Source organism: Carlito syrichta, unplaced genomic scaffold, assembly GCF_000164805.1.
Source record: "Carlito syrichta isolate Samal-C Ts95f unplaced genomic scaffold, Tarsius_syrichta-2.0.1 Scaffold309784, whole genome shotgun sequence".
Lineage (NCBI taxonomy): Eukaryota > Metazoa > Chordata > Mammalia > Primates > Tarsiidae > Carlito > Carlito syrichta.
Window position 1 is genome coordinate 1,072,152 of NW_007253880.1, and position 24,808 is coordinate 1,096,959.

Here is a 24,808-nt window from a genome sequence, read left to right on the forward strand (position 1 = left end):
GTGAGACTCCAACCCCCAAAAAAAAAAATCCAGGCACAGGCAGGGGAAGCATGCAGGAGCAAAGCCTGCTTTTTCTAGTAGATGCCGCGGTTCTGACAAGCTGATTTCATTTATACTCAGAATGAGACTGGGAGGTGCTGGCTGTCGGGTCTTGCACATTCTGCTGAGAATTCAGATTATGATTTGACTTCGAAGATAAGACCTTAGGTAGTGCCTTTGGCTTGGGTAGTAAATGCTGATGTCTGGGCATGCACTTCCCAGCCTGGGTTCGAGCCACCTGGGTTCTGAGACCACCTCCTTGCTTCTTGTTGCTGTGGCCTGAGCTGTGTACAGAGAGCTTGCCTTTTCTCCTTCAGGCCCTCTAAGGGAGGAAAGCCTTATCGTTTACCTCTGAAATGAAATCCTGCCCTTGGAAATCTGGCTAAAACCCAGATTTTTTTTTTTTTCCTGTGTATTTCATTGAGATGGATTCTATTTCTAGGTATTATAAATAAAGGATGTATGTGAAGCTGAGAGAGGGCAGGGCTACATGGTGCCCCGGCGGCCTCAGTCACTGAGGAGTGACACAATCCCACTGTGGATGTGGGACCTGGTGCCAGGGGAGGAAAATGACCTTTCAGGAAAAGGAAAATTATTGCTGAGTGGTACACTTAGACCCAGGTGGAAGGCAGTGTGTAGATACTTTGCAAGTTACTTGTGTTTTCTGGTCCAATTTCTTTGTCCATTTGTATTGATTGTGGTTATGGCCCTTTCTCATCTTATATAGCAGGGAGTCCTCAGGGCATGGGAATCATGGGCAAACCAGCCGTTCAAACAGGAATTCCACTCTGGCTCTTGTTGTGAAATTTTTTTGATATGATCTAAAATTGTATTAAATCTCCCCCCCCTTTTTACTTTATCATAAAAATGTGGGGTACAAAGTCAGGATTAGGTATATATGGTAATATATGTGCAGGTAAAGTTTGGGCATCCAACTGGTCCTCACTTCCCCTGGTTTAGGACCAGGTACCTTTTGTGTTGTTACGTGCTCTCCTTGCCCCCGGCAGTATCCCACAAGGGCTGATCTTTCCCTTGTGCTATTGTGATTAATGTTCAGGTCCCACTTATGAGTGAGAAATGTGGTATTCGGTTCTTTGTTTCTGTGATAGATCACTAAGAATTAAATTCCTTTTTTTATAGGGGAAAAATGGAGTCACTCTGAACTCCCTGGGGGCTTTGGTGACTGGCTTTATTTTAAGAAGGACAGAGTTAGCTGGGTGCAGTGGCTCATGCCTGTAATCCCAGCACTTTGGGAGGTAGAGGTGAGAGGATTGCCTGAATCCAGGGGTTCAGGACCAGCCTGGGCAACTTGGCGAGACCTCATTGCTACAATAAATAAAAAACTTAACTGAACATGGTGGTGCATGCCCATGGTTCCAGCTACTTGGAAGGCTGAGGTGGAAGGATCACCTGAGCCCAGCAGGTCGAAGCTGCGGTGGTTGTGAGCATGACACTGCACCCCAGCCTGGGTGACAGAGTGAGACTCCTACTCAAAAAATAAATAAATGAATAAGGGCAGAGTTTGGAAACTGTTTAAGGCATCCTATTTGCTTTCATAATAAAAAAATTAGCCAGGTGTGGTGATGCATGCCCATGGTTCCAGCTACTTGAAACGCTGAGACAGAAGGATCACCTGAGCCCAGCAGGTTGAGGCTGCGGTGGCCATGAGCATGAAATGCACACAGTCCTGGGATTTTGTGTTTCTCTGTCCTCTTAACCTTCCTGGTTAAGCACTTGGCATTCCACCTTCTTTAGTCACTTGTGTACTGCTTTATTCCCTCTATCTAGACAGATTCAGTATTTTTTTGTCTTCATCAGTTTGTTCATTTCTTCTGTAAGCCTGGTAGGGGTCTGTGCAATTTGATTGCTTTCATGCTGTTCACAGTTTGCCAATGGCCTCAGTAATCACATACAGTAAGTCCCCTGCATATGAACCTTCAAGTTACAAACTTTAACGATACACATCTGTGTTTTTTGTATGTATCATTTCTCTCCACCATGTGTAAGCGTAGCCTGTTAAATACATACAGTACTATATAGTGTTGTATTAGTTGGGTACCTAGGTGAACTTTGTTGGACTTAAAGCGAATTGGACTTAAAAATGCTCTTTTGAAATGGAACTCATTTGTATTTTGAGAACATCCTGTAGTTTTGAGTAGGATGGTGCTGTGTTACAATATGCACAGGAGTCCTCCCTATGAATTTCCTTGGGATGTGACAAAGGACAGGTGATGAAGCCAGCTTCTGGCCCCCCCATCTGCCCATCAACTGCCAGGGCCTACCTCCAAACAGGCTGCTTCACTTAGATGGGTGAAGCTAGAAGTCAGGACTGAAAAATCCTGGCCACGCTGATGTGCAGCCACATTTGAATCAAGACAATGTGCATTAAACAAAGGGCTTGGACTCTGAGGCCTTATGTCTCATCCAGATTGAACACTGAGTGAGTTCATAATTCTGTCAGTATTATGCTTGCCAGCCAACTTCGGACTTGCAAAAATTGCTTTAGAAAATCTACAAAATAATTTCATATCCTTATACCTTCATCTTCTACTGTTCCCTTTTCTTTCTTACTTCCTGCCCACCCTCCTTTGTTACTTCCTACAGCCATTCAGTTACTTCTTATGTAGTATCATAGATTTAAACATTTATAGAAAGTTGTTGGTGAGTCAGAAGATTGTAGTGAACCTTTCAAACCATTGTTTTGTTTTTTATTTATGACTATTTTTAACATTTTTTGTAGACATGGAGGTTTTGCTGTGGTGCCCAGGCTGGTCTCCAATTCAAATCATTATTTTGGAGTATAGTGCTGGGTTTTGTGTTTGCATAAACAATTTCCATGGAATTTAAAAGCTTCTATGAACCTATCCAATCTGCCATTTGGGAACTAGGGAAACTGAATAGTACTATGTCTATTTTACATGTGTTTGAAAGATCAAGGTGCAAAGACAGAAGATAAGGCGGAGGAGATGAAGGAGGGGTCCTGTGTCAGGGACAACCAGTCATTGTTTCGTCTATACCCAGATGCTTCCTCAGCCGACTAACGAGCTTGCCTGAACTCTCTTTGGGAAGATGTAGCATATTAATCTGACCTGTGGTTAATTATAAGCACAAAGGGGAGTGGAGACATTTGTTCACTGCGCGAAGCCCTGACAGAGAGACAGACAAGACAACCTCTGCATAGGACCAGCCTGCAGTGACTTTGCCCATGTGTGTGTTATGTCCCCTGTCACCTTATGTTGGAAATTGGGTATTTTGTCGTGTCCTTTTCTTCCTAGACTTGTGAGCCCCCTAAAATCAGGGGAATCATGTCTCTTTCAATTGCAGGAGGTGATTCAAATCTTGGCTGTTGAACCTGGTCCTGCCAGGCTGAGCTGGTACATAATATGAGTGTTCACGTGTCTCATCTAGATAGTTCCAGATGGTTTTTCCTCTTTAAATGATTCAAAGAGTAGGCACTATTTTCTCAAATGTTTTGTGTGAAATTCAAGGCATATAAGATAGAGTGAGAATGTACTTGGTTTAATTTAGTTTTCAACCCCCTGTTTTTACCTTATGATAAACAAATGCAAATACCCACTCATCAATTAAAAACAAACCACAAATCTGTTACTTCTGAAAATAATTATGCAGAATAGATTTCTTTTGCTTAAAGTACTTTTTTCAACTTCTTGTACTGAGAAAACACTTCATCCAAATAACAAAGCAGAATGTGTCTTGCCATATTTTTGAAGTTTTAGAATATTGTTATATAACAAAAAATACATACTGCTTCAGCTTTATTTAATATTCATTTGTTACTAGCTGACAGAAAAAGAAAACTGGACATAGAAAGTGAAATGACTTTTCATTCTAAATATTGTTTCAGGAGCTCTTTCCCAAATCCTTGTGAATAAAATTACACTTGCAGTATGTTTATAATCCTTTATAATCCCTAAATCCTAAGAAGAAAGTTGACCCAAATGTTTAAGTAAGGATTTTATTCAGAAGTGAATATTTCTAATTCTCTTGGAGTGTCATTTTCTGGCTACTTATAGAACAATATTCACTGAATTGTGTTCCAGAAACTTCAGACTTTCCTGTGAGTTTGTTAGTATGTGAATTATAAAGAAAATTGTTTTGGTTGTGATCGAAGTGAGATTTACTTCCAAAATTGAGCTTTAGTAGAAACTCAAGTAGGTTGGCAGATGAGAAGTTCAGTAAATTTTTGTAGATCTAAATAGGGCCTGTTTCTTTATTAATTGTTGGTGATTGATTTGAATTATAACATTTTTGTTGTGATTCTCAGTGTGAAAGGAGTTAAAACCAAATCCTTGTTGAGTGTATCTCCATAAAATACTTTTTGGATTCTTGTTTGTGCTGTAGTTGGTTTTGATTTACTTTATCTGCAGACAGAAGTGACGTAGGTATTATTGCTCTGACTGAACTAAAAAGTGTGTTTCACGAAAAGTACCCAGATTATCAGTGGAAATAAACTCCACTGGCCTCGGTGTGTTTGCCCTAAAAGGGTCTGTGTTTTTTCAGTAAAGACTGTTCATTTGAAGTATATGTCCTTATAGACTAGATGAAGTTTCATCCTAAGACATTTTGCAGTTAGGCATGTTTATTTGGGGGTTAATATCAGCATCCCTCTGCTTATTTTTACATATCTGCCTAAGCTGATGGCTTAGCTGGCTGTCTCGACCCTTATCCTGTTCTGAGTCGCCGACTTTGCCTTTCTTGAAGATGGAGTCCTCCCTTCCCTGGTGTCTCTAACCTTGTCCTAGCTTTCTCCCCTCTTCTCTGCCTATAATTTCTCAGTTTCCCTGCACCTGAAATGTTGGGGTACCCCAGGGCCCATCTCTGTCTCCTTCCTCTGCTTTCCCTCCGGTATGTGAGCTGTTGATATCTCAGCCCGCAGGCCATGTGCCCAGCTGCCCACTAGAGACCTTCCTTTCAAGTCCTCCTTGTCCTCCTCAACGTTCAAGAAGCAGAATTCATGCACTGTGTTCCCAAACCTGTCCCTTCTCTGTACGTTCCTTGTGAGCTCATCTATGCAGAAGCTAGGCCAGCTCTCTGGGCACCATGCGTGGTCTTCAGTGCCCACAAACTCCTTCCAGGCCACTACCAAGTCTTCTAGAATCTCTCTCTCTTTCTCTCTCTCTCTTTTTTTTTTCCTCAGGGTCTCACTATTATTGCCCAGGCTAGAGGGCCATGGCATGATCACTGCTCACTGCAGCCTTAAACTCCTGGGCTCAGGCAATCCTTCTACCTCAGCCCCCCTAGTAGCTTGGACTAACTACTGGTGTGTGCTACTGTGCCTGGCTAATTTTTTGATTTTTTTTTTTTGGTAGAGATGAGGTCTCAATATGTTGCCCAGGCTGGTCTTGTACTCCTAGGCTCAAGCGATCCTACCACTTATGGCTTCCCAGAGTGCTGGGATTACAGGCATGAGCCACTGTACCTGGCTGATTTTTGTTCTTATACCCCAATTATCCCCTTTATATCCATATTACAACTTCTTAGTGTTTCTGCATGGCAGGATGCACCTTACCCTGACGATGGTAACCCAGGAGCTGAGTTATGCCTGAACAGTAGGACTCACCAGGAGAAGAGAGACTTTAGTCTTTAAAGCGCGTCTCTTTATAATTCTGATTAAAGTATCGGAGACATTGGTGCCTGGAAGAATGACCACAGCCTCAGCCCTGACCGAGGTACAGTGTACTCCTCAGCTTCTGACCCTGGGAATCCAGGGAACATCCAAGGCTCTATTTTCTGTCTTATTTTTGTTTGTGTCATTTACCACTGAGTCACCAGATGGTCACATGGCTTCATACATATTCTCTCCCCTCTGATAGGTAATGAAAGCCACCACTGGTCCCTTCAGATGCTATGGAAGACACAGCATGTAGGGACATTGGGTATTTTAACAAGCCTCAAAGGACTAAATAAATAAGCTTTGAAATTTCTGTTCAGAGAGTAGGATTAGTAATTGGAAAGATTCACGTGACTTGATGAAGCAATATTATACTTGCTCAGAAGAGTGGTAAGGCTCTTTACGTGCATAAATTGGATATTTTTATTTGAAAAATATATTATTCTTTACCTTACAGAAATCACTTTTCCCTGGAAAAAACTTATCATCCCTTTTTTGAAGAGAAACTGGCTATTTTTGCCAGAGTCCTATAGTGAATCATTGGCAAACGTGTGAGCGAAACCTAGACTTCCTACTTTTTCTTGTCTCTGTCCTGTCTTCTTTTTTATTGATTAGTAATTTTGAGACCTGTGCATGACGCATAAGTATTTGACAGTATAGTGAGCAAACGCCCAGTGCATATAGATGCTTGCTTTCTGTTGGAATTTTGGCTTTTAAAATGTCATTTAGGTCTTAGGCTTCAGGAATCAATTTTTTAAAATACAAAATATCCTTGAAGATCTTTTGACCCTCTGTAAGATTAAAATACCTTGAAGGGACATATCCTATTTTATGGCAGAGAGATCTTTAAATTGTGCTTAATATAAAATCACAGAAAAAAATGGTTTGAGTCATTGGATCTTCAGGATATACGTCATGAACACAGACACAGGCATTCTTTAAAAATCTAAGACCACCTTCTTTACTGTACACTTTGATTTTTGACCTGAATTAGAAATGTGATTGTGGGGTTTTTTTTTCTTTTCTTTTCTATAAGCTGCTAAAAAGACATTGGGCCTGTAGGTACTGGGACTTAAATTGAATTTTCCGTACACAGAAAAATGAAAAAAAATGGGTTTAGGTGTTAGCTCACAACAAAAACTAGGCCCTTCCTTTTGAAGATTGGATCCATGCCTGTCTTGTTTAAATTCATGCCTGGGCGCAGATATTAAACTTAGCACAGTAGCTGCCGTTATGTGAGTAATGTGAGCAATGGCACAGCTGTTTACTCACCGCAGTGTGGATTCATCTTTGTGTCTGATGCTGCTTGGGAAATCTCATCAGAAGTTAATGATGAGACGGTGTTGTAGGGATGACTCCATAGCAGGTGACCTTTTAGTGCATTCTTTTAATCATGATTTTCACATTAGAAGCCAAAAGCTTTATAGTCTCCGTGTGAAGAAGCCCCTGTGTGCTGCTGTGACAATGATGTTAGTCACGGCTTGCTTGCTCCTTGATGAAAACCTCCTAGCTCTGTCACCGTGCTAGTCACTATTCAGCTGTTAGGGCACATAAGACTGAATGATAACCTGTTATTGAAGAATGTAATGATACTGGGATTTGAGTATGTATTTTCTTTTTTTGAGCTGGAGTCTCACTCTGTCACCCAGACTGGAGTGCAGTGGCATACTCCTGGCCACCGCAGCCTCGACCTGCTGGGCTCTGGAGATCCTTCCGCCTCAGCCTTCCAAGTAGCCAAAACTACAGGTGTGTGCTACCACACCTGGCTAATTTTTCTTTTTTTTGATTTATTGTAGAGACGGGGGGGTCTCGCCAAATTGCCCGTGTGAGTCTTGAACCCGCAGACTCAGGCAATCCACTCGCCTCGGCCTCCCAAAGTGCTGGGATTACAGGCTGAGCCACCAAGCCCGGCCGAGTATATATTTTCTAACATAATTTCTGAGCCCTTCCTTGTCCTGTTCATCTTACCATGTATTGAGGAGAACTTTCCAAAGTACACTGCCACGATATCTAGAAGAAATGAAACATGTTTTGGTGAGCTATGCTGGAAACAGATCTCTTTGGGAGGTGACAGATTTCTTGGAGAGGCAACAGACCTCTTTGGAAGGAGACAGACCTCTTTGGCTTTGGAGTGGAACCAGCCTGGGTTTGAATCCCAGACCTACTGCTGTGTGTCTTTGGGCAGGTTACTTAACTTTGCAGGGTATCTTGGGTGTGTCAATCCTCTTGCACAGCCCTTGGCACATAAGAGGTGCTTAATCAATACTGCCTCCTTTCTCTTCTGTGGAAGCTGTGTATTTTCCTCCCATGGGAAGGCATTCGCCATCCCACCTCCGTGGGCTCCTCCTCCAGTGCTCCTGTGATGGAATAGCCTTGTGGAGAGAGCACAGTGCATTCACCCCCTGTGTGCCCGCAGATGGTATCCACCACTGCCAGCTCCTAACGACCCCCCTCCCTTTCCCCCAGGTGCCTGAGATCATCAGCTCCATCCGCCAGGCCGGGAAGATCGCCCGCCAGGAGGAGCTGCACTGCCCCTCGGAGTTTGACGACACGTTCGCCAAGAAGTTCGAGGTGCTCTTCTGCGGCCGAGTGACGGTGGCACACAAGAAGGCCCCGCCAGCCCTGATCGACGAGTGCATCGAGCAGTTCAACCATGTCAGTTGTAGCAGGAAAGCAGAGGCGGACTTGCCTGCCCGGAGCCCCGGGAGCCCCCGCCGCACCCAGGGACTGGCCTGCCCGGGTCAGTTTCAGGCCCGGCCACCCTCAGGCGGTGCAGAGCCTGGGCGCAGGCCCATGCGTAAGTCCTCCTCCCAGCCGGGCCTGCGCTCGCTGGCCTTCAGGAAGGAGTTCCAGGATGGAGGCCTCCGAAGCAGCAGCCTTTTCAGCTCCTTTGAGGAAAAAGACATTGAGAACCACCTCATTAGCGGACACAATATTGTGCAGCCCACGGACATCGAGGAAAATCGAACTATGCTCTTCACGGTAAAATATTATCCAGCCTCCTGCTAGTCCCAGCCTGTGATCGTGGGCAAAACAAAATCTGCCTCACTGAGCGAAGATTCTTCGTATATTGCTTTTGGATTTGTGTGTGCATCCATATATTTTTATGCTGAATAATTTTTTCATAGGAGAATGTTCTCACTTTAGCCATAAACCCTTACCATCATGGGGAGTTGGCGAAGAGGGCATAAAGAGAATCCCTCGCTTATTCATGGGTCATTTTTATCTCCCTTCTGTCCTGTGTGACTGTAAGGTCACCTTTCCAATGTGGAAAATAACAGTTAAAATATGTAAGAGGCCCAAAGAGAGATTTTTTTTTAAGTATATGAATTTCAAGTAATGTATTTCAACGAAATCTGTTAGTTGGAAAATATTCTCTTTACTCTTTTCATTTATAAAACACATACTCTTGCTAGTCAGGATAACTGGCTTCTTAAATGACATTATATTTGAAATTTATACCTAAACTGAAATATCACTTTAGCCAATTTCATGCTTTTTTCTAAAAATAATTTGTCAAATGGACAGTGCACCCAGTGCCATAAGAGGACAGGAGAGGGAAGCTGTCCCCGGTTCTGGGCTGGCCTGGGTGCTTCTGGATGGGTCTGCCCTCCCTGGGGGGTGTCCCCTGGGTCTGAGCTGATGACACTGGGAGCTGTCCTAGCAGTGAGCTGGTTTCTGGTTGTGGAGGGAATTGGTTTCTCCTTGATCCTGTCTTTGGTTTAACGCAGACTAACATTTTATAGAGAACCAAATTGCCGTAAATGCAGTATCTCGTTTTTGTGCCTAGCTCAGGACAGTGAGATGGCCAAGGATAGGGAAACCCCCTATCCAGGTTAAGGCCATGTGAGTAAATGCTGGTTTACAGTTTACAGTTAAGGTCATGTGCAGAGGGCAAGCAGGGCTGCTTTTTTCCTCTTCGTCGTGGACCCAGTACACTGAACAGAATGCTATATCAGTTAGATTTGTGCTTTAATTTGTGATCTCTATTTTTCATTTTTTCGTGTTGCGGTCTCACTCTGTTGTCCAGGTTAGAGTGCAGTGACACAATCATGGCTCATCACAGCCTCAACTTTCTGGGTTCAGGCAATCCTTCTGTCTCAGCCTCCCTCGTAGCTGGGACTACAGATGCATGCCATCTTGCTCAGCTAATTTTTTTTTTATGAGGTCTCGCTGTGTTGCCCAGGCAGGTCTTGAACTCCTGGACTCAAGTCATCCTCCCTCCTTGGCCTCCCCAAAGTGCTGGGATTGCAAGCCTGAGCCACCATGCCTGGACTTGTTTGTTTTGACACTCACTTGGTATCCTTGGGAAAGCTGCTCTGTGCATCATTTACAAGTACTTATGGTGTGACTGCTGTGCACAAGGTCCCTTGCAGCCTGCTGGAAATGCAGCCATGAACAAGACAGGTGTGGCCTCTGCCCTGGTGGAATTTAGATTCCAGTGAGAGAGACCAGCTGCTGATGGCACGAGTGATCATCTCATGACAGTTGTGACTTGTGCTGCAGAGGATGAGGGGGCGCTGGGAGAGCATTTTCCTGGGGAGTCAGGAATGGCTTCTCTGAGAAAGCAATTTTTTCCAAGTGAAGGTTTCAGTGTGGCCCTGCAGGAGAGTCTCCTGGCCTCTGGGAACAGCAGTCTAGAAGGCCCCAAGGGAGGGAGAGCCTGGAGCCTGGGAGCCAAAGCCTGTGTGCTCTGGCTCTCCCAGTGGTCACGGGCCTCTCTTCCTCACCCCACTCAGGTCTCTGCTGAGATGTTCACGTGATATGGAGGAACAACCTTGTCAGTGAGGCCAACAGTAGCCTTTCAGCCTCTGTCTTGGCCTCATTTTTCTCCATAGCACTTTCCCCACCAGACACAATTATAAACACAAAGATCTGTGTGTCCCACATGCCCCCCGGGCGGTAGGCTTCCCGAGGGCAGGGATCTTCATCTGTCTGTCCTGTGCCACTGTCACTTGTGCCTAGAGCACAGCCTGGCGTGTGGCAGGTGCCCACTGGCGTTGGTGAGCAGGAAGACCGGGTGAACGCACCGAACGTGAGGAGGGATGGTGGGTAGGGGTGGGGCTCGGGCTTTGTCAGGCACAACCTCTTGGGTCATGCTCAGGGTTTTGGTTTTTTTTTTGAGTTGGAGTCTCACTCTGTCACCCAGACTGGAGTGCAGTGGCCGATCCCGGCCACCGCAGCCTCGACCTGCTGGGCTCCGGCGATCCTTCCGCCTCAGCCTTCCAAGTAGCCGGAATTACAGGCATGCGCTACCACGCCCGGCTGATTTTTTGATTTATTGTAGAGATGAAGTCTCGCTGCCCAGGCGGGTCTCGAACCTGCGGGCTCAGGCAATCCACTCATCTCAGCCTCCCAAAGGCGCGGAATTACAGGCTGAGCTACCGAGCCTGGCTTTCTTTTTTTTTTTTTTTTTTAAATACTGAAAGCAGCAGCAGTCACTGCAAGGTTTAAAACCCAGTGTGCGGTGTCTTTGAATACAGAGAGAGCATGTGCTTGGGGGAAGAAAGAGTGGGTCGGGAAGAGGGTGAAGAAGCCTTTGTAATAGTCTAGGTGGGAAAGGGTGGGGCTTACAGTGAAAGACAGAGGGGATAGGCACACCGGAGGTCTAGCTGGTGGAACACATGATTGGCTGGCTGTGATGGGGAAAAAGAGGGGTCACAGGGGCCCTGCCCGCTTCTAGCTTCTGATTTGCCCTTGACAGCCCAGCCACAACCAAAGAATGATGCCGTGGAGCATCTCAACCATGAGATTATCAGACGTTCATTTAAAAATCAGCAGGGTTTATCTTCATTCTGTACAAGGTCTGACAATTGGGTTCATGAACCTTCCTAGAAAAAGTGCTACATAGCTCACTGCTGAATATCACTACCATCACCTTTGAAGTACTCCACTTGGGAAGTTATACACCAATGTCAGTGCCTAGTCCACCCATCAAAGTAATTTTAGAACTCTTTTTTCTGGAATGGCCATCAGAGCTGTTATTGTTATTTGTTGAGTTGTGACAATTAAGTTCGCGAACCTGCCACCGGGCGTTTAGGTTGGCAGCACTGTACAAATAACTGTATGGGAACACCCTCCCTACTCACCTGATGTGGCCCCCCAGTGACTTTTTTCTTTACCTGAAGATAAAGGAAATATTGAAAGGAAGACATTGGATGACATTCAGGACATCAAGGGTAATATGACAACTGCTCTGATGGCCATTCCAGAAAAAGAGTTGCAGAATGACTTTGACGGTGGACTGGGTGCTGGTGTCGGTGCGTAGCTCCCCAGGGAGCGTACTTGGAGGGTGGTATTCAGCAGTGAGTTATATTCAGCAATGAGATATGTAGCACTTTTTCTAGGATGAGTTGGCAAACTTAATTGTCGGGGATAAAGACATTGCCCTCTTAATGAGACTAAACATACTCAGGGTGATTGTTCATTCACTGTTTGCAAGTAAGGTGGTTGCTGTGTTGGTTCCTACTCTAGAGAGACACTCAGGGACTGGGCTCATTCCAAGAGATGTCGCATGTTAAAAGTGAATTAGTTCTGGGAAGACCATCCTTGGTCTCCAGAAGGAGAAGGGTAAAAGGCCACCTCTCAATCTTCCCTGGCTGGAATACAGTTCAGAAGTTGTGTGCAGAAACTATCCTGAGTACAAAGTACATGCCTTATACAAGAGGCATGTTTCTTGGCTCACTCATCTACCCATTGAGAGTATAATTACACTTAAGAAAATATATATTTCATTCTAACAATGTGAAGTACAAGTTAGGATTGGGTACATATGTGGTCTACATATAGGTGAAGTTTGGGCCTCTCATTGGCCCTCACTTCACCTGGATTAGGATCAGGCATCCTTATTGATGTTATATGTCATGTCCTCCCTCCCCCAGCGACTTGCCAATCCCTTTTTGTAGTATTAAGATAGGTGTTCAGGGTCCACTTTATGAGTGAGAACATGTGGTGCTCAGTTCTTTGTTTCCGTGACAGTTAACTGAGTATGATAGACTTCAAATTCGTCCAAGTTGCTGCAGAGTCCAAAATTTTGTTCTTCTTTATGCTTGCTTAATATTCCATTGTGTATAAGTCCCACAGTTTTTGATCCAGTTCAGTTTTGATGGGCAGAACAGTTGGTAAAATTTCTCTTGACTTGTACTCTAGTTTCTTATAAGCTACTAGAGTACTAAGTATACCTAATTTGTACTCCACATCAAAGTATAAAGAGTTTAGAGGAGGAGATAGTACTGTGAGTTACAGTGGCAGCATCAGGATGTGACCACTGACTTCTTGATCCCAAAGAAAAACTAAAGCTGTAGAAATGACACACGCAGAAACCCACAAAGCTTAGCACTCTGGAGGCTTGGAGTCCAGGAGGCAGCCTCTGCTGTCCACAGGAACACGAGCACACTTAGCAGTGTGGGTATCGCAACACGGTACTCCTATAACAAATATCCCTTAGCATATCTCAAGTCAGCAAGGCAATGTTAATTTATGCTTATGCTCTAACTTGAAAAAGTCAGGTAAGTAGTGTGTGTGAACACCTAAGTTAATATGTTCTCCACACATAGTTGAGTCACAATAATTTAAAAAGATTTGTCGGTAGGAAATGATCATTAGTAAAAATAATCATTAGAAATTTGAAAAGAAAAGCTTCTGTTTTCTAGAAGATTCACTGATATAGACTACTCATTTCCTTTTGTGGGGGGATGTGGGACATGAGGCCTTTTGCTAACTTGTGGGTGTTTGGTCCTTTCATCTCAAAGAAGACTGCTGTCTTGCCTAGGCAAGTGCACCAGCAGGCATCCTGTTCGCCCTGAAGTCTGTAGGACACATTAGAACTTTTGAAGTGATTTCCTACGATGATACAGTCAGAATTGTATAGGAGCTTGTCCTTTTATTCTTTATTCTCATACATCGTCAAGTGAGAAACTTTGTACGATACATTTGATTTCAACTTTCATGAAAATGTTTTTGTCTTTTAAGATTGGTCAGTCTGAAGTTTACCTCATCAGTCCTGACACCAAAAAAATAGCATTGGAGAAAAATTTTAAGGAGATATCCTTTTGTTCTCAGGTAAATGGGGATGGCTTACTGGTTCAATTGCAACTGAATTTTTAAACGAATTCCTCTAATATGTGCCATATAGCAGAAGCACTAAAGCTTGCAAGGTGTATGTTTTCTAAGTTCTGTACTTGACTTTAATTTTGTGGTTTTTTTCTTTGTTTTGGTATATGAAGGCAAATTATAAATGCAATTTTGAAATTAAGAATCTTTTCTTAGCAGCAATAGCCTAATGAATAAAAGAGACCTACTTTTCTTTTTTCTCATTGGTAGGAATGTTCTCCAGTCACGATTTCCAGGGGCATATATGTGTGTCCATGGGCACGTTACACGTGTGTGTATTAACACAGTCATCCAAATAGATCTGTTTATTAGATATGGATTTCTACTTTACAAAAATTCATCACATTTTTTGGTACCAGTCATCAGTGTTTCTTCTCCCTTCAAATATAATGGTGCTTATCTTTGTGAATGTTTTACTCATAATCCAGTGTCTACTTGAAAACTTCTTTCTTGATACTCTTCCAGGAGTTTCATCGAGAGGTTTTGGCTGGATCAATCCATTCATAGCTAGGCCAGTTCTACTCAGGACCTTCCTAACAAATATGAGGCCTGTTAAAGTTATGTTTGGCTATTTTTTTTAAACTCTGTCTTTTCATAATTAATAAAATATAATGAAAATCTCAGCATTTGTTGGTTTAGAAAATGATCTACTTGCGGTGGCCGGGGGCGGCCATTGCACTCCAGTCTGGGTGACTGAGTGAGACTCCAGCTCAAAAAAAAAAAAAAAAAGAAAATGATCTACTTAAATAGTCAAAAAGGATTTTTTTCCCTGCAAAATCTGCAAATGAAGAATGTTCTAGCCAGGCTCGGTGGCTCAGCCTGTAATCCCATGCTTTGGGAGGCCGAGGTGAGTGGATTGCCTGAGCCTGCGGGTTCGAGACCCACCTGGGCAACTTGGCAAGCCCTCATCTCTACAATAAATCAAAAATTAGCCGGGCATGGTTGCACGCGCCTGTAGTTCCAGCTACTTGGAAGGCTGAGGCGGAAGGATCGCCGGAGCACAGCAGGTCAAGGCTGCGGTGGCCAGGAGCGACCACTGCACTCCAGTCTGGGTGACAGAGTGAGACTCCAACTCAAAAAAAAAAAAAATAATGTTCTTTATAGAGTCATTAGGGAATCACTTACAAAGAAAAGATTTTTCTGAGTCATATTGCCCTAAGTTGCAGCCACTAGCCTGTGCTTAATTTGCTCGTACAGAATGCTGATTGAGATGTCAGGGTATGTCAGTGATTGGTCATTGATTGGAAAATATTTGGCCTTGAAAGTAAGACTATCCACAGAATTTTTATCCCAATTTGCTGCTATTTCTGTTGAAGTCTTTATTTATTTATTTACTTGCATTGCCCTAAAGGAATACTGTTGAAGTCTTCATGTTAAATGTTCATATTTTTATGCTGTAGCTTCATTATTTCTTGTTTATATGATTACCTGAACCTCACACCATCAGCGCTCATAGCTCTGCATGCTGATGCTTCCAGAAGACATTGACATATTGATGTTTATGGGAGATGTTTTATCTGTATTAGGGCGCCTCTGTTAGCTGGGGATTTCAAAACAAGTTTACATATTAATATTCATTTAAAAGAGTTCTTAGGAAACTATAGTAGAGCCTTGAGCTAATAACTTATGTTGAAAAGCTACACTACTTTGTGCATATATATATATATATATTTTTTTGATTCAGGATCTCACTCTATGACCCAGACTGGAGTGCAGTGGCACCATCACAGCTCACTGCATCCTCAACCTCCTGGGCTCAGGCAATCCTTCTGCCTCAGCCTCCTGAATAGCTGGGACTATAGGCACACGCCACCATGCCTGGCTAATTTATTTTTATTTTTTTTAATTTTTTATTTGTTTGTAGAGATGAGGTCTCACTATATTGCCCAGGCTGGTCTCAAACTCCTGGGCTCAAGCAGTCCTCTTGCTTCGGCCTCCCAAAGTGCTGGGATTACAAACGTGAGCCACTCTGGTGGCCTGCATTATTTATTCCAGTTCACTTTAGTATTTATTTTATGAGTGCAAACATATTTGAAATCATTTTTAAACTTTTGTGTGTGTGTGTGTGCATTCAAGCACATACATGTACATGTGTATATGTACATGGTTGTGTTTCTTCATTAATCTCTGGTATGCTTTTGATTTTTCGAGCCATTTTAAAAATTCTTTTAATACCTAAGAAAAGTTCTGATTTTTCTGTCAGCTTTTTTCTGCTTTTTAAAAAATCCTAAAATTTTTCTCTACAGAAAATATCAAAAAAATTAGCTGGGCATGGTGGCATGTGCCTGTAGTCCTAGCTACTTGGGAGGCTAAGCTGGAAGGATTGCCTGAGCCCAGGAGATCAAAGCTGCAGTGAGCCGTGATTGCGCCTCTGCACTCCACCCTGGGAGACAGAGTGAAATTCCTGACTCAAAATAATAACAACAATCATAATAAAATAAAAATACCAAAATGAGCACTAAAGCTTGAGTTTTCAGATCTTAGTTATTTTATTGTTATGGGTCTAATCAAAGTAGCATTTTGGTAAAACAACCTTGGTCTTTATCCTATGTGAGAGAGATGTTTTTATATCTTTTTAAAATTTCAAAATGTCTGAGAAAATAGTAATTTTCTAGTGTTCTTTAACGCTGTGTCGTGTAAGTTCTCAGGTGCATTTCTGGTGGTGGTGCCTCTTCTGGATACAGCTCACCCTCTGTTCTCTCCTTCCCCTGCCTCTGACAGGGCATCAGACACGTGGACCACTTTGGGTTTATCTGCCGGGAGTCCTCGGGAGGCGGCGGCTTTCCCTTCGTCTGTTACGTGTTTCAGTGCGCAAATGAAGCTCTGGTGAGATGGGCACATGTGTCCCTGCAACCACGTTCACAAGGGTTCTTGACCTCACTGGTGTTTCTGTCCTTAGCAAAACCAGAGTGTCATTGACATACCATTGTTTGGCTTTAATTATTTACTCTTGACTGTTTAATAACTAGCTCATACACATCTGAGACTTATTTGCATATGCATTTTACATTTTTTATTATGTTTGAAGAATTTGCTCAGTTTCACCTTCTGGTCTAGCATTTAAAAATGTCACTTTGGACTTTTGATAAGAGGAGTTTGCTTTTTGTTCAGTATTTAGTTTGCATTTTTATTATTATTATTCTTTTTTGAGTGAAGGTCTTACTGTGTTGCCCAGGCTGGAGTGCAGTGGCACCATCATGGCTCACCAGAGCCTCAGATTCCTGGGCTCAGGAAATCCTTCCACCTCAGCCTCCCGAGTAGCTGAGACAACAGGTGTGCGTTGCCACACCCAGCTGATTTTTTAATTTTTTGTAGCACGGTCTTGCTATGTTCCCCAGGTTGGTCTTGAACTCCTGGGCTCAAGCAGTCTTCCCACCTTGGCCTTTCAGCATACTGGGATTACAGATGTGAGCCACCATGCCCAGTCTTTAGTTTACATTTTTAACTTTTCCCTTATCTGTTTTATGAAGCACCCAGGTAGTACTCAGACTGTAATCCTAGCCATTAGTACAATTATTATCTGTTGGCCCATGAAGAGTAGTCCAGAAAAATTCTTAATATCTCAAAAGGTCTTTTCTGTAGATTTTGTGACATCTCTGCCCAGTTAATTTTAAGTTAACTTTTTGCTGGCTACAATTTCTTTTCTCTTTGATTAGGTTGATGAAATTATGATGACCCTGAAACAGGCTTTCACGGTGGCAGCGGTGCAGCAGACGGCAAAAGCGCCCGCCCAACTGTGCGAGGGCTGCCCACTGCAGGCCCTGCACAAGCTCTGTGAGAGGATAGAGGGTGAGTAGGGGACCCGCACCAACACTGTGGGGTTCAGAATCCCAGGAACACCTCGAGCGATACGCATTTGCTGAAAGGTTCTGCCTAACAGGCTTGTGCTAGCCACAGTGTTGGTGGGTAGACACGCAACGTGCAGTGGGTGTCTTCTGAGTGTCAGGTGTCTTGCCAGGTGCTGGGGCCACTTCGATAAGAACCCAAGGCCCTGCCTGTTATCTCCCCTCCAGGCTACTCTGAGGGTGGTGGAGGTGTTCGGGAAACAGAGGTTACCAAATCGGTTGCCTAGCATTTTTCACGCTGTGTGAATAGTCTAGAGAGATCTAGAAAGAGAAGAACTAAGGAATGTTCGCTAAGCTTCTCCATTAGAAGGTACACGGTAAGCGATCCCAGTGCCGTTTGAATGGAGTGGAGGGAAGAGGAGACAGGTTTCAATTGAGGAGCAAATGGGATGGAATAAAAGAAGTGGTGACTGTTGTGTATTGACCAAGATTTCCAGAAACTTGTGTTAGGACTTAACAGCCAGTATTTGTTGAATACTTAAGATCTGCCAGGCACTGTGTGAAATGCTTTCTGTGATCCATTCAGGCCTCACCACATTTATGGGAGAAGAGGGGACTATTTATTTTACACATTTTGCGGATGAGTAAATTGAGGATTAGGGATGCCTAGGAATAAATTAGTATAGGGTGAGTCCAGGATTCAGCCCCAGGCAGTAAAGCCCTCACGGTGCCTGTGACCAAACCTCTCCAGGAGAAGGTCCTGCTAGGAGAAGGCCAGGACTGCAACTGACTTTGGTTTTAAGAATTAGAGTGGTTTGTGCAGATTCAGAGCCCATGGGGCCAGAGAAGCCAGAAAGGACTGGAGGGCGCTCTTTCTGAACAAGCGTGAGAATCCGCCTCATGCAGGAAGAGAGAATCTCTATCTCTGGGATTGCAGGGAAGGGCGATCAGAAATGTTACTTTGATTGGTCCCATAACAATAAAATAACTAAGATCTGAAAACCCAAGTTTTAGTGTTCATTTTAGTATTATTATTATTATTTCCAGTTGGGGGTTTCACTCTGTCACCCAGGCTTGAGTGAAAGGACAGAGCTGAGATGAAGCTGGAAGAGAGTAGTAATGCTGTTTACCTGACGCATCTGGAAGAGGAAGGGGCCCTCTATTTGTATTTTTGTTCTGTGGATGGGAGGATTTCTAATTTTTTTTTTTCTAATGGGGTATCACACGATTTAAACAACCCATGCTAATGTGAAAAGAAAAAGATTTGGTCATTTTCCTATGTATCTCAAATGCTTTTGGTAAAGAGCAGCTACATGGCTATTTATATCTGATTTTCCTTTTTTAAAAACTAAGTGTGGGAAAAATATACATTACATAAAATTTACCATTCTAGCTTTAAAAAAAAATTTTTTTTTAAAAATATTTTTGAGTCAGGGTCTTATTCTTTTGCCCAGGCTGGAGTGCAGTGGTACAATTACAGCTTACTATAGCCTCCCAACTTGATTGTTGTGAATAATGCTGCCACGAATATTCATGTACAAATAACTGTTCAAGTACCTGCTTCCAATTCTTTCGGGTATACATACCCAGAAGTGATACACACACACACACACACACACACACACACACACACACACACACACACACACGTTTTGTAGAGACAGGATCTTGCTATGTTGCCTAGGCCAGTCTCAAACTCCTAGGCTCAAGCAATCCTCCCAACTCGGCCTCCCAAAAAGCTGGGATTACAGGTGTGTGCCACTGCACCAGGATCCCATTTTAACCTGTTTAAAAATGTATAATTCAGTTTCATTAAGTCCATTCACATTGTCAGTCTTCACCATCATCCATCTCCAGAACATTTTCATCTTTCCGAACTGAAACATATTAAATGTTAACTCTCCTTCCCCCCAGCCTCTCATGACCACCATCCTACTTTCTGTCCGTATGAACTGGAGTCCTCCAGGTACCTTCATATAAGTGGAATCAGACCATATTTGTACTCTTTTTTTCTGGCTTATTTCACTTAGCATACGTAATGTCTTCTAGGTTCATTCATGTGGTAGCATGTGCACAAATTTAATTTTTTTAAGGCTGAATAATACTCCATTATATGTGTATGCCACATTTTGTTTATCCATTTATCTATCAGTGGACATTTGAGTTATTTCCACCTTTTGGCTGTTGTGAATCATGTTATTTCAAATGTTCATGCACAAATAGCTGTTCAAGTGCCTGCTTGCAATTCAGGTATATATACCCAGAAGTGAAATTGCTAGATTATATGGTACTTGTGTCTCCTGAAGCAATTAGACCATTTCCCATTCCCACTGCCAATGCACAGGGGTTCTAGTATCTAGTATCAAAATGTGCTATTTTCTTGTTTTTTGGATGATAGCCATTCTAATGCATGTGAAGTGGTTATCTGGTTTCCCTTTTAAAATGAGATAAATTAGCAATTGACATATTAAAGTCTGGGAAGGTTCATTTGTGGCAGTACAGTGCTCTTTAAAATGACTGAACATGATGGATATTTTCGACTGTTTTCTCCAACTGTTGCTATTTGCTGACACGATACAAAATATATCTGGGAACACAAGAAGTTTTGCTGTAACTAGAGTTCCCAGCTGAAAGGATCATGAACCCTTTCCTTAGTGGTTGTCAAGATAAGGTAACCGATGACAAAAATGTCCCTTAAGAGCTTATTACGATGCCAGCAATGACTGGCCTTGCAGATAAAGCAGATGGCGATCTGCAGAATTTGGAGTGCTTCCCAAGTTCTACTTGATAGATCTTTCCTGGGACTGGCTTAGCTTCCAGAAAGTTACAGCTGAAAAGTTTCATCGGGGCAGGATGTTGCTGGTGTCGTTTTGAAATCCATCATTTAATTCATCTTTTATCTGATAAATTCCCAACCAAAGCAGAAAACCTTGCTTGTGTCAAAACATTCTTAAATGGTGTATGGTATATTTAGGAGTCTGGTGAGGGTAGACTTTACCTACATGGTGGGAAGCGTTTATTTCTTTCTTCTTCTTCTTCTTTTTGGGAAAAGCTCTCATTCTTTCACCCAGGCTGGAGTGCAGTGGTGGTGTCAATGTTTACAGCAGCCTTGAACTCTTGAGCTCAAGCAATCCTCCTGCCTCAGCTTCTCCAATTGCTAGGATTGCAGGTGTATACCACCATGACCAGCTATTTTTTTTAATTAAAAAAATTTTTTTTGTAGAGACCATGTCTCATTATGTTGTCTAGGCTGGTCTCAAACTCCTGGGGGAGCATTTCTAAAAGGATAGATGGCACATTGTTAGAGGCATCCTTAGTTGAGGACGTGCTAGTTGTTTAACAAACAGTTAGAGAGTCCCTTGCCTATTAAGGGACTTGTTCCTTGTGTTCCTATTAAGGAGAGAGAAGTAGCTTATTAAAACTCATTATATGTTCCTGTAAGTGTAGTTCTACCAGGAAGCTATGGTCCAACCAAGAACTCTGTAAACTCTGGAGAAGACTAGTAACATGGCCACATTAAAAAATACTTAAAATCTGTGTTTTCTTAATCAGTTGATGTAGTCAAGTTATACCTGAGAATCAATGCAATAGTACTGTCCTTGTTGACCACACTGTCCGTGTTGTCCACACTGGTTTCTCTACTCTTATATGCACTTACAACATATTAGAAGTCAGCTATACCCAATTCTGTATTAGAACTGTGTACACCCCGAGGTCCTTGTGTAGTATTTGGCTTGGAATTTGTAGGAGCATTTTGGGAATTGCTTGAATGACTTATTCTTCCACTCAGACAATAATGGAAGGTTGAACTGAGATTTTCTTTTGCACTCAGAGCAAAGTTTTCCTCCAGTGAAACAAAGTCATCAGAGCCCCCTGGAATAAGAGCCTTTCTAGCACCTGCAGTGTGGTGTGGCCTCACTGGCAACAGGGGCTGAGAGGGATCAGAGTCTGGAAGTTCCTTAGGCTCTGGTTACCTCTTTTCTGCTTTGTTCCTTTCTTCCCATTCTCCGCCAGTAGCCTGGGGAAGCCACTGAGCACCTGCCTTGGCATGGAACCTTGTGATGGGACCCATCCACGAGGGCCTGGGGTGGGAAGAATCCACACAGAGGTGGGACCAGCTGATTTGAGATGGAGCAAGAAGCCTGATGGCTTGAAGCATCCTGAAGCCAGGATGAAACTGGCCGGGGATCCCCTTGGGCCTGCTGAAGTGAAGAATGCACTGCAGGTCATGATTTCACCTGAGACTGTCGAGAGTCTGGAATTAGTCTAACTCTTCTTAGGGCTTAGGATTTATTTCTCGCATAGGAATGTTTCATGAAACAATAGGTTTTTCCAAAATAGGATGCTTAGACTGTGTCAGAGACATCCCTTATGTGTGGGAAGGAGACAGATAATCATCACTGGATGCTTTTATTCATCAATGTACACACTAGTTCACCTTAGCATTTAAGTGATGGACACAGTGCCTTGCACCAGCTCTCCTGGCCTTGTGTAACCTGGCAGCATGCCGGAAGAGTATGGAAGTATACTCTGACAATCCATCTGTCTTCTCTGCACAATTCACTGTTGCATTGCAGTCACCTGAGTGTCAAGCAACTTGACTCCTAGTCAAGGGGCATCGAGTGGCTTAGAGCCAGGTCACTGGAGGCAAACAGACATGGTTCAGATTCTAATTCTGTCCCTTGCTTAAAACCTTGGACAAAATACTTGACCTCAGCGTACCTCAGTTTTTTCTACATTGGGATTACTAAAAAGAAGAAGGAAAAACAAAAAAAGAAAATGGTCATTTCAAGGATTATTTTGAAGATTAAATGAGATAATAAATGTAAAGTGTTAAGCGAGGTGATATAGCGATCATTTAAGAAATATTGGAGGCCAGGTGTGGTGGCTCACGCCTGCAATCCCAGCACTTTGGGAGACTGAGGCAGGAGGATTGCTTAAGCCCAGAGATGCCTCTAACAATGTGCCATCTATACTTTTAGAAATGCTTCCCCAGGAGTTCGAGACCAGCCTGGACAACTATAGAAAAATAAAAAAATTAGCTGCACATGGGTGGCGCTCACCTGTAGTCCCAGCTATTTGAGAGGCTAAGGCAGGAGGGTCACTTGAGCCCAGGAAGTCAAGGCTGTGGTGAGCTGTGATGGTGCCACTGCCCTCCAGCCTGGACAAGAGAGTGAGGCTCTGATTCAAAAAAAGAGAATATTGATCATTATTTTTATGATGGCCTATCAGGGTTTTCTTGGGTTAAAAAAAGAGAAGAATACCTTTCTGGAAGCAGAACAGTTTGAGCTTCCTCTGCCCCAGCACGGCCTGCCGAGAGAATTGGGCTCAGCTGCCTTGGGAAGGGGCATTGACCCTGGGCAGGCATGGCTGCTGAGTGGCCTCCTGACCTTTGACACGTCACCCGGCTTCTCCAGTCCTCAGCAAACACATCTGGAAAACAAAGGTATGGTTTCTGGGTTCCTGAAGAGGATTCCCTAGCTTGGCAGGTTTCTCTCTGGCCTCCTTTAGTTGTTTAGGAGCATCTGACACTGTGACACGCTGTCCAGCTCAGCTTTGGTCAGGCCTTTCTGCCCAGGGTACACCGTCTTGGGATGAGGAAAGGGGAGTGGCAGGTAGCTGAGGGGAGAGCTTCCCTTGTTGAAAAAATAGCCAGTGTGGGTGTTTTCATATGGGTGGGTCAGCAAATCCTTTCATTATAAATCTCATTGTGTGTGTGACATTTATCTCGGGCCATCAAGAAAGAGCAGTACAGGCTGTCAGTCACATTTGTCTGAGGAAGGAACTGCTTGAAATACCAGATCCTAACGGGCACTAAAATTACGTCATGACTTTGTTTGCATAACTCAAAACCCTTTGTAATGTTAATTCAATGGTCTTAAGATTGTAAGATTGTGAATAAGCATATGGTGATAAAAGGAAAATTGTTAGCCACGTGGACCAGTTTTATGTGAAAAGAATCCAACATGCAAGAAATGGTCAGTTTCAGACTGTGTAGTAGTAGTTGTTTTTCTTTAAGAAAAAGTTATCTGGCCGGGCACACTGGCTCATGTCTATAATCCCAGCACTCTGGGAGGCCAACATAGGAGAATCACTTGAGCCCCAGAGTTTGAGACCAGCTGGACAACATAGTGATTTAAAAAAAAATTTTTTTTAATGAAAAAAAGTTGTCATGTTTATATATACTCAACAGAATTTACCATGAGGAGAACATTGATGATGTGAGGTTTTTTTAACATGGAGGAGGTAGTTTGGAACCACATAAATTTGTGGGAGAGTCCAAGTCGGTGGTCTTTGTAACCCGGGCCTCAGTTTCCTTAGCTGTGAAATGGGGATAATAGCATCCTCTTCTTCAGGTTGTTTTGAGATTTATGTGAAATGATGTAGGTTTAATGCCTAATATACAGCATTGAGCACATCAGAGCTCAGTTAGAAGATGATGGCGATGATAACATCATTGACATTATTACTGATTAGAATTTTTATAAAACTTTGAAAGCCTGAAGTGGGAAGAACATAAAGAGAATGGTGTGGAAGAGGCTAACTCTACCTCACAACTTTTTCATAGTTGTTTTTTTTTTTTTCACATCTCCGTTTTTTCTCTTAACAGGAATGAATTCTTCCAAAACCAAGTTAGAACTGCAGAAGCATCTGACGACATTAACTAATCAGGAGCAAGCAACTATTTTTGAGGAGGTTCAGGTACAGTAGAGTTTTTCATTTCTAGGCAGAAGGGAAGGCAGGCAGCTTACCTGTGAGACATTATTCATGCAACACAGTAAATCTGTGCTGTCCCAGCCTGGCAGAAGGGCCTTAAGCTCCCTTGGCCTAGGCTCTAATACGCCCCGTACAGGCGCCAGGCCAGAGTTTCAGATTCACAGCAGGTGGTGGTTTACATAGTAAAAAAGTCTGAAACATGGATGCCTCTTCCCTAAGCAAATATGTTAGAATAGGAAAGAGGAGGTTGTGAAGAGGAGAGAGCCAAGTGTGGGAGACAGAAGGCCTGGCCTGGGGTCCATACGCAGTCATCCGCTCTGCAGGAAACCCCTGCCAGCCCCTTCCTTAAGTGTGGGAGTTGAACGAGACAATGTTTGGTACATGAACTTGAACCTAACTGCTTTGTTTTTCTTTTGAAAATAGATTTATGGCAGGGTGTCCACTTAGAGCCATATCATATCGACCCTAAAGAAACAACTCAGAAAGCAACACAGAATCCAAGCTCAGGGGCTGTCAGCCTTGA

The 24,808-nt window shown here is 43.2% G+C and overlaps 1 protein-coding gene across 5 annotated transcripts in view; it reads left to right on the plus strand.

Moving 5' to 3' along the window:
• TBC1D1 (TBC1 domain family member 1) overlaps positions 1–24,808 on the plus strand; it is a 246,921-nt gene that overhangs the window by 108,104 nt on the left and 114,009 nt on the right. For 2 of the 5 annotated variants that reach the window (XM_021717489.1, XM_021717491.1), the window contains exons 2-6: positions 8,138–8,653; positions 13,643–13,732; positions 16,505–16,609; positions 17,440–17,572; positions 24,179–24,270. In XM_021717489.1, the coding sequence (XP_021573164.1) occupies positions 8,138–8,653; positions 13,643–13,732; positions 16,505–16,609; positions 17,440–17,572; positions 24,179–24,270 (936 nt within the window). Of the gene's footprint in view, positions 1–8,137; positions 8,654–13,642; positions 13,733–16,504; positions 16,610–17,439; positions 17,573–24,178; positions 24,271–24,808 lie in introns of those variants that run through there. The other 3 variants (XM_021717490.1, XM_021717492.1, XM_021717493.1) reach the window with 3 other exon arrangements.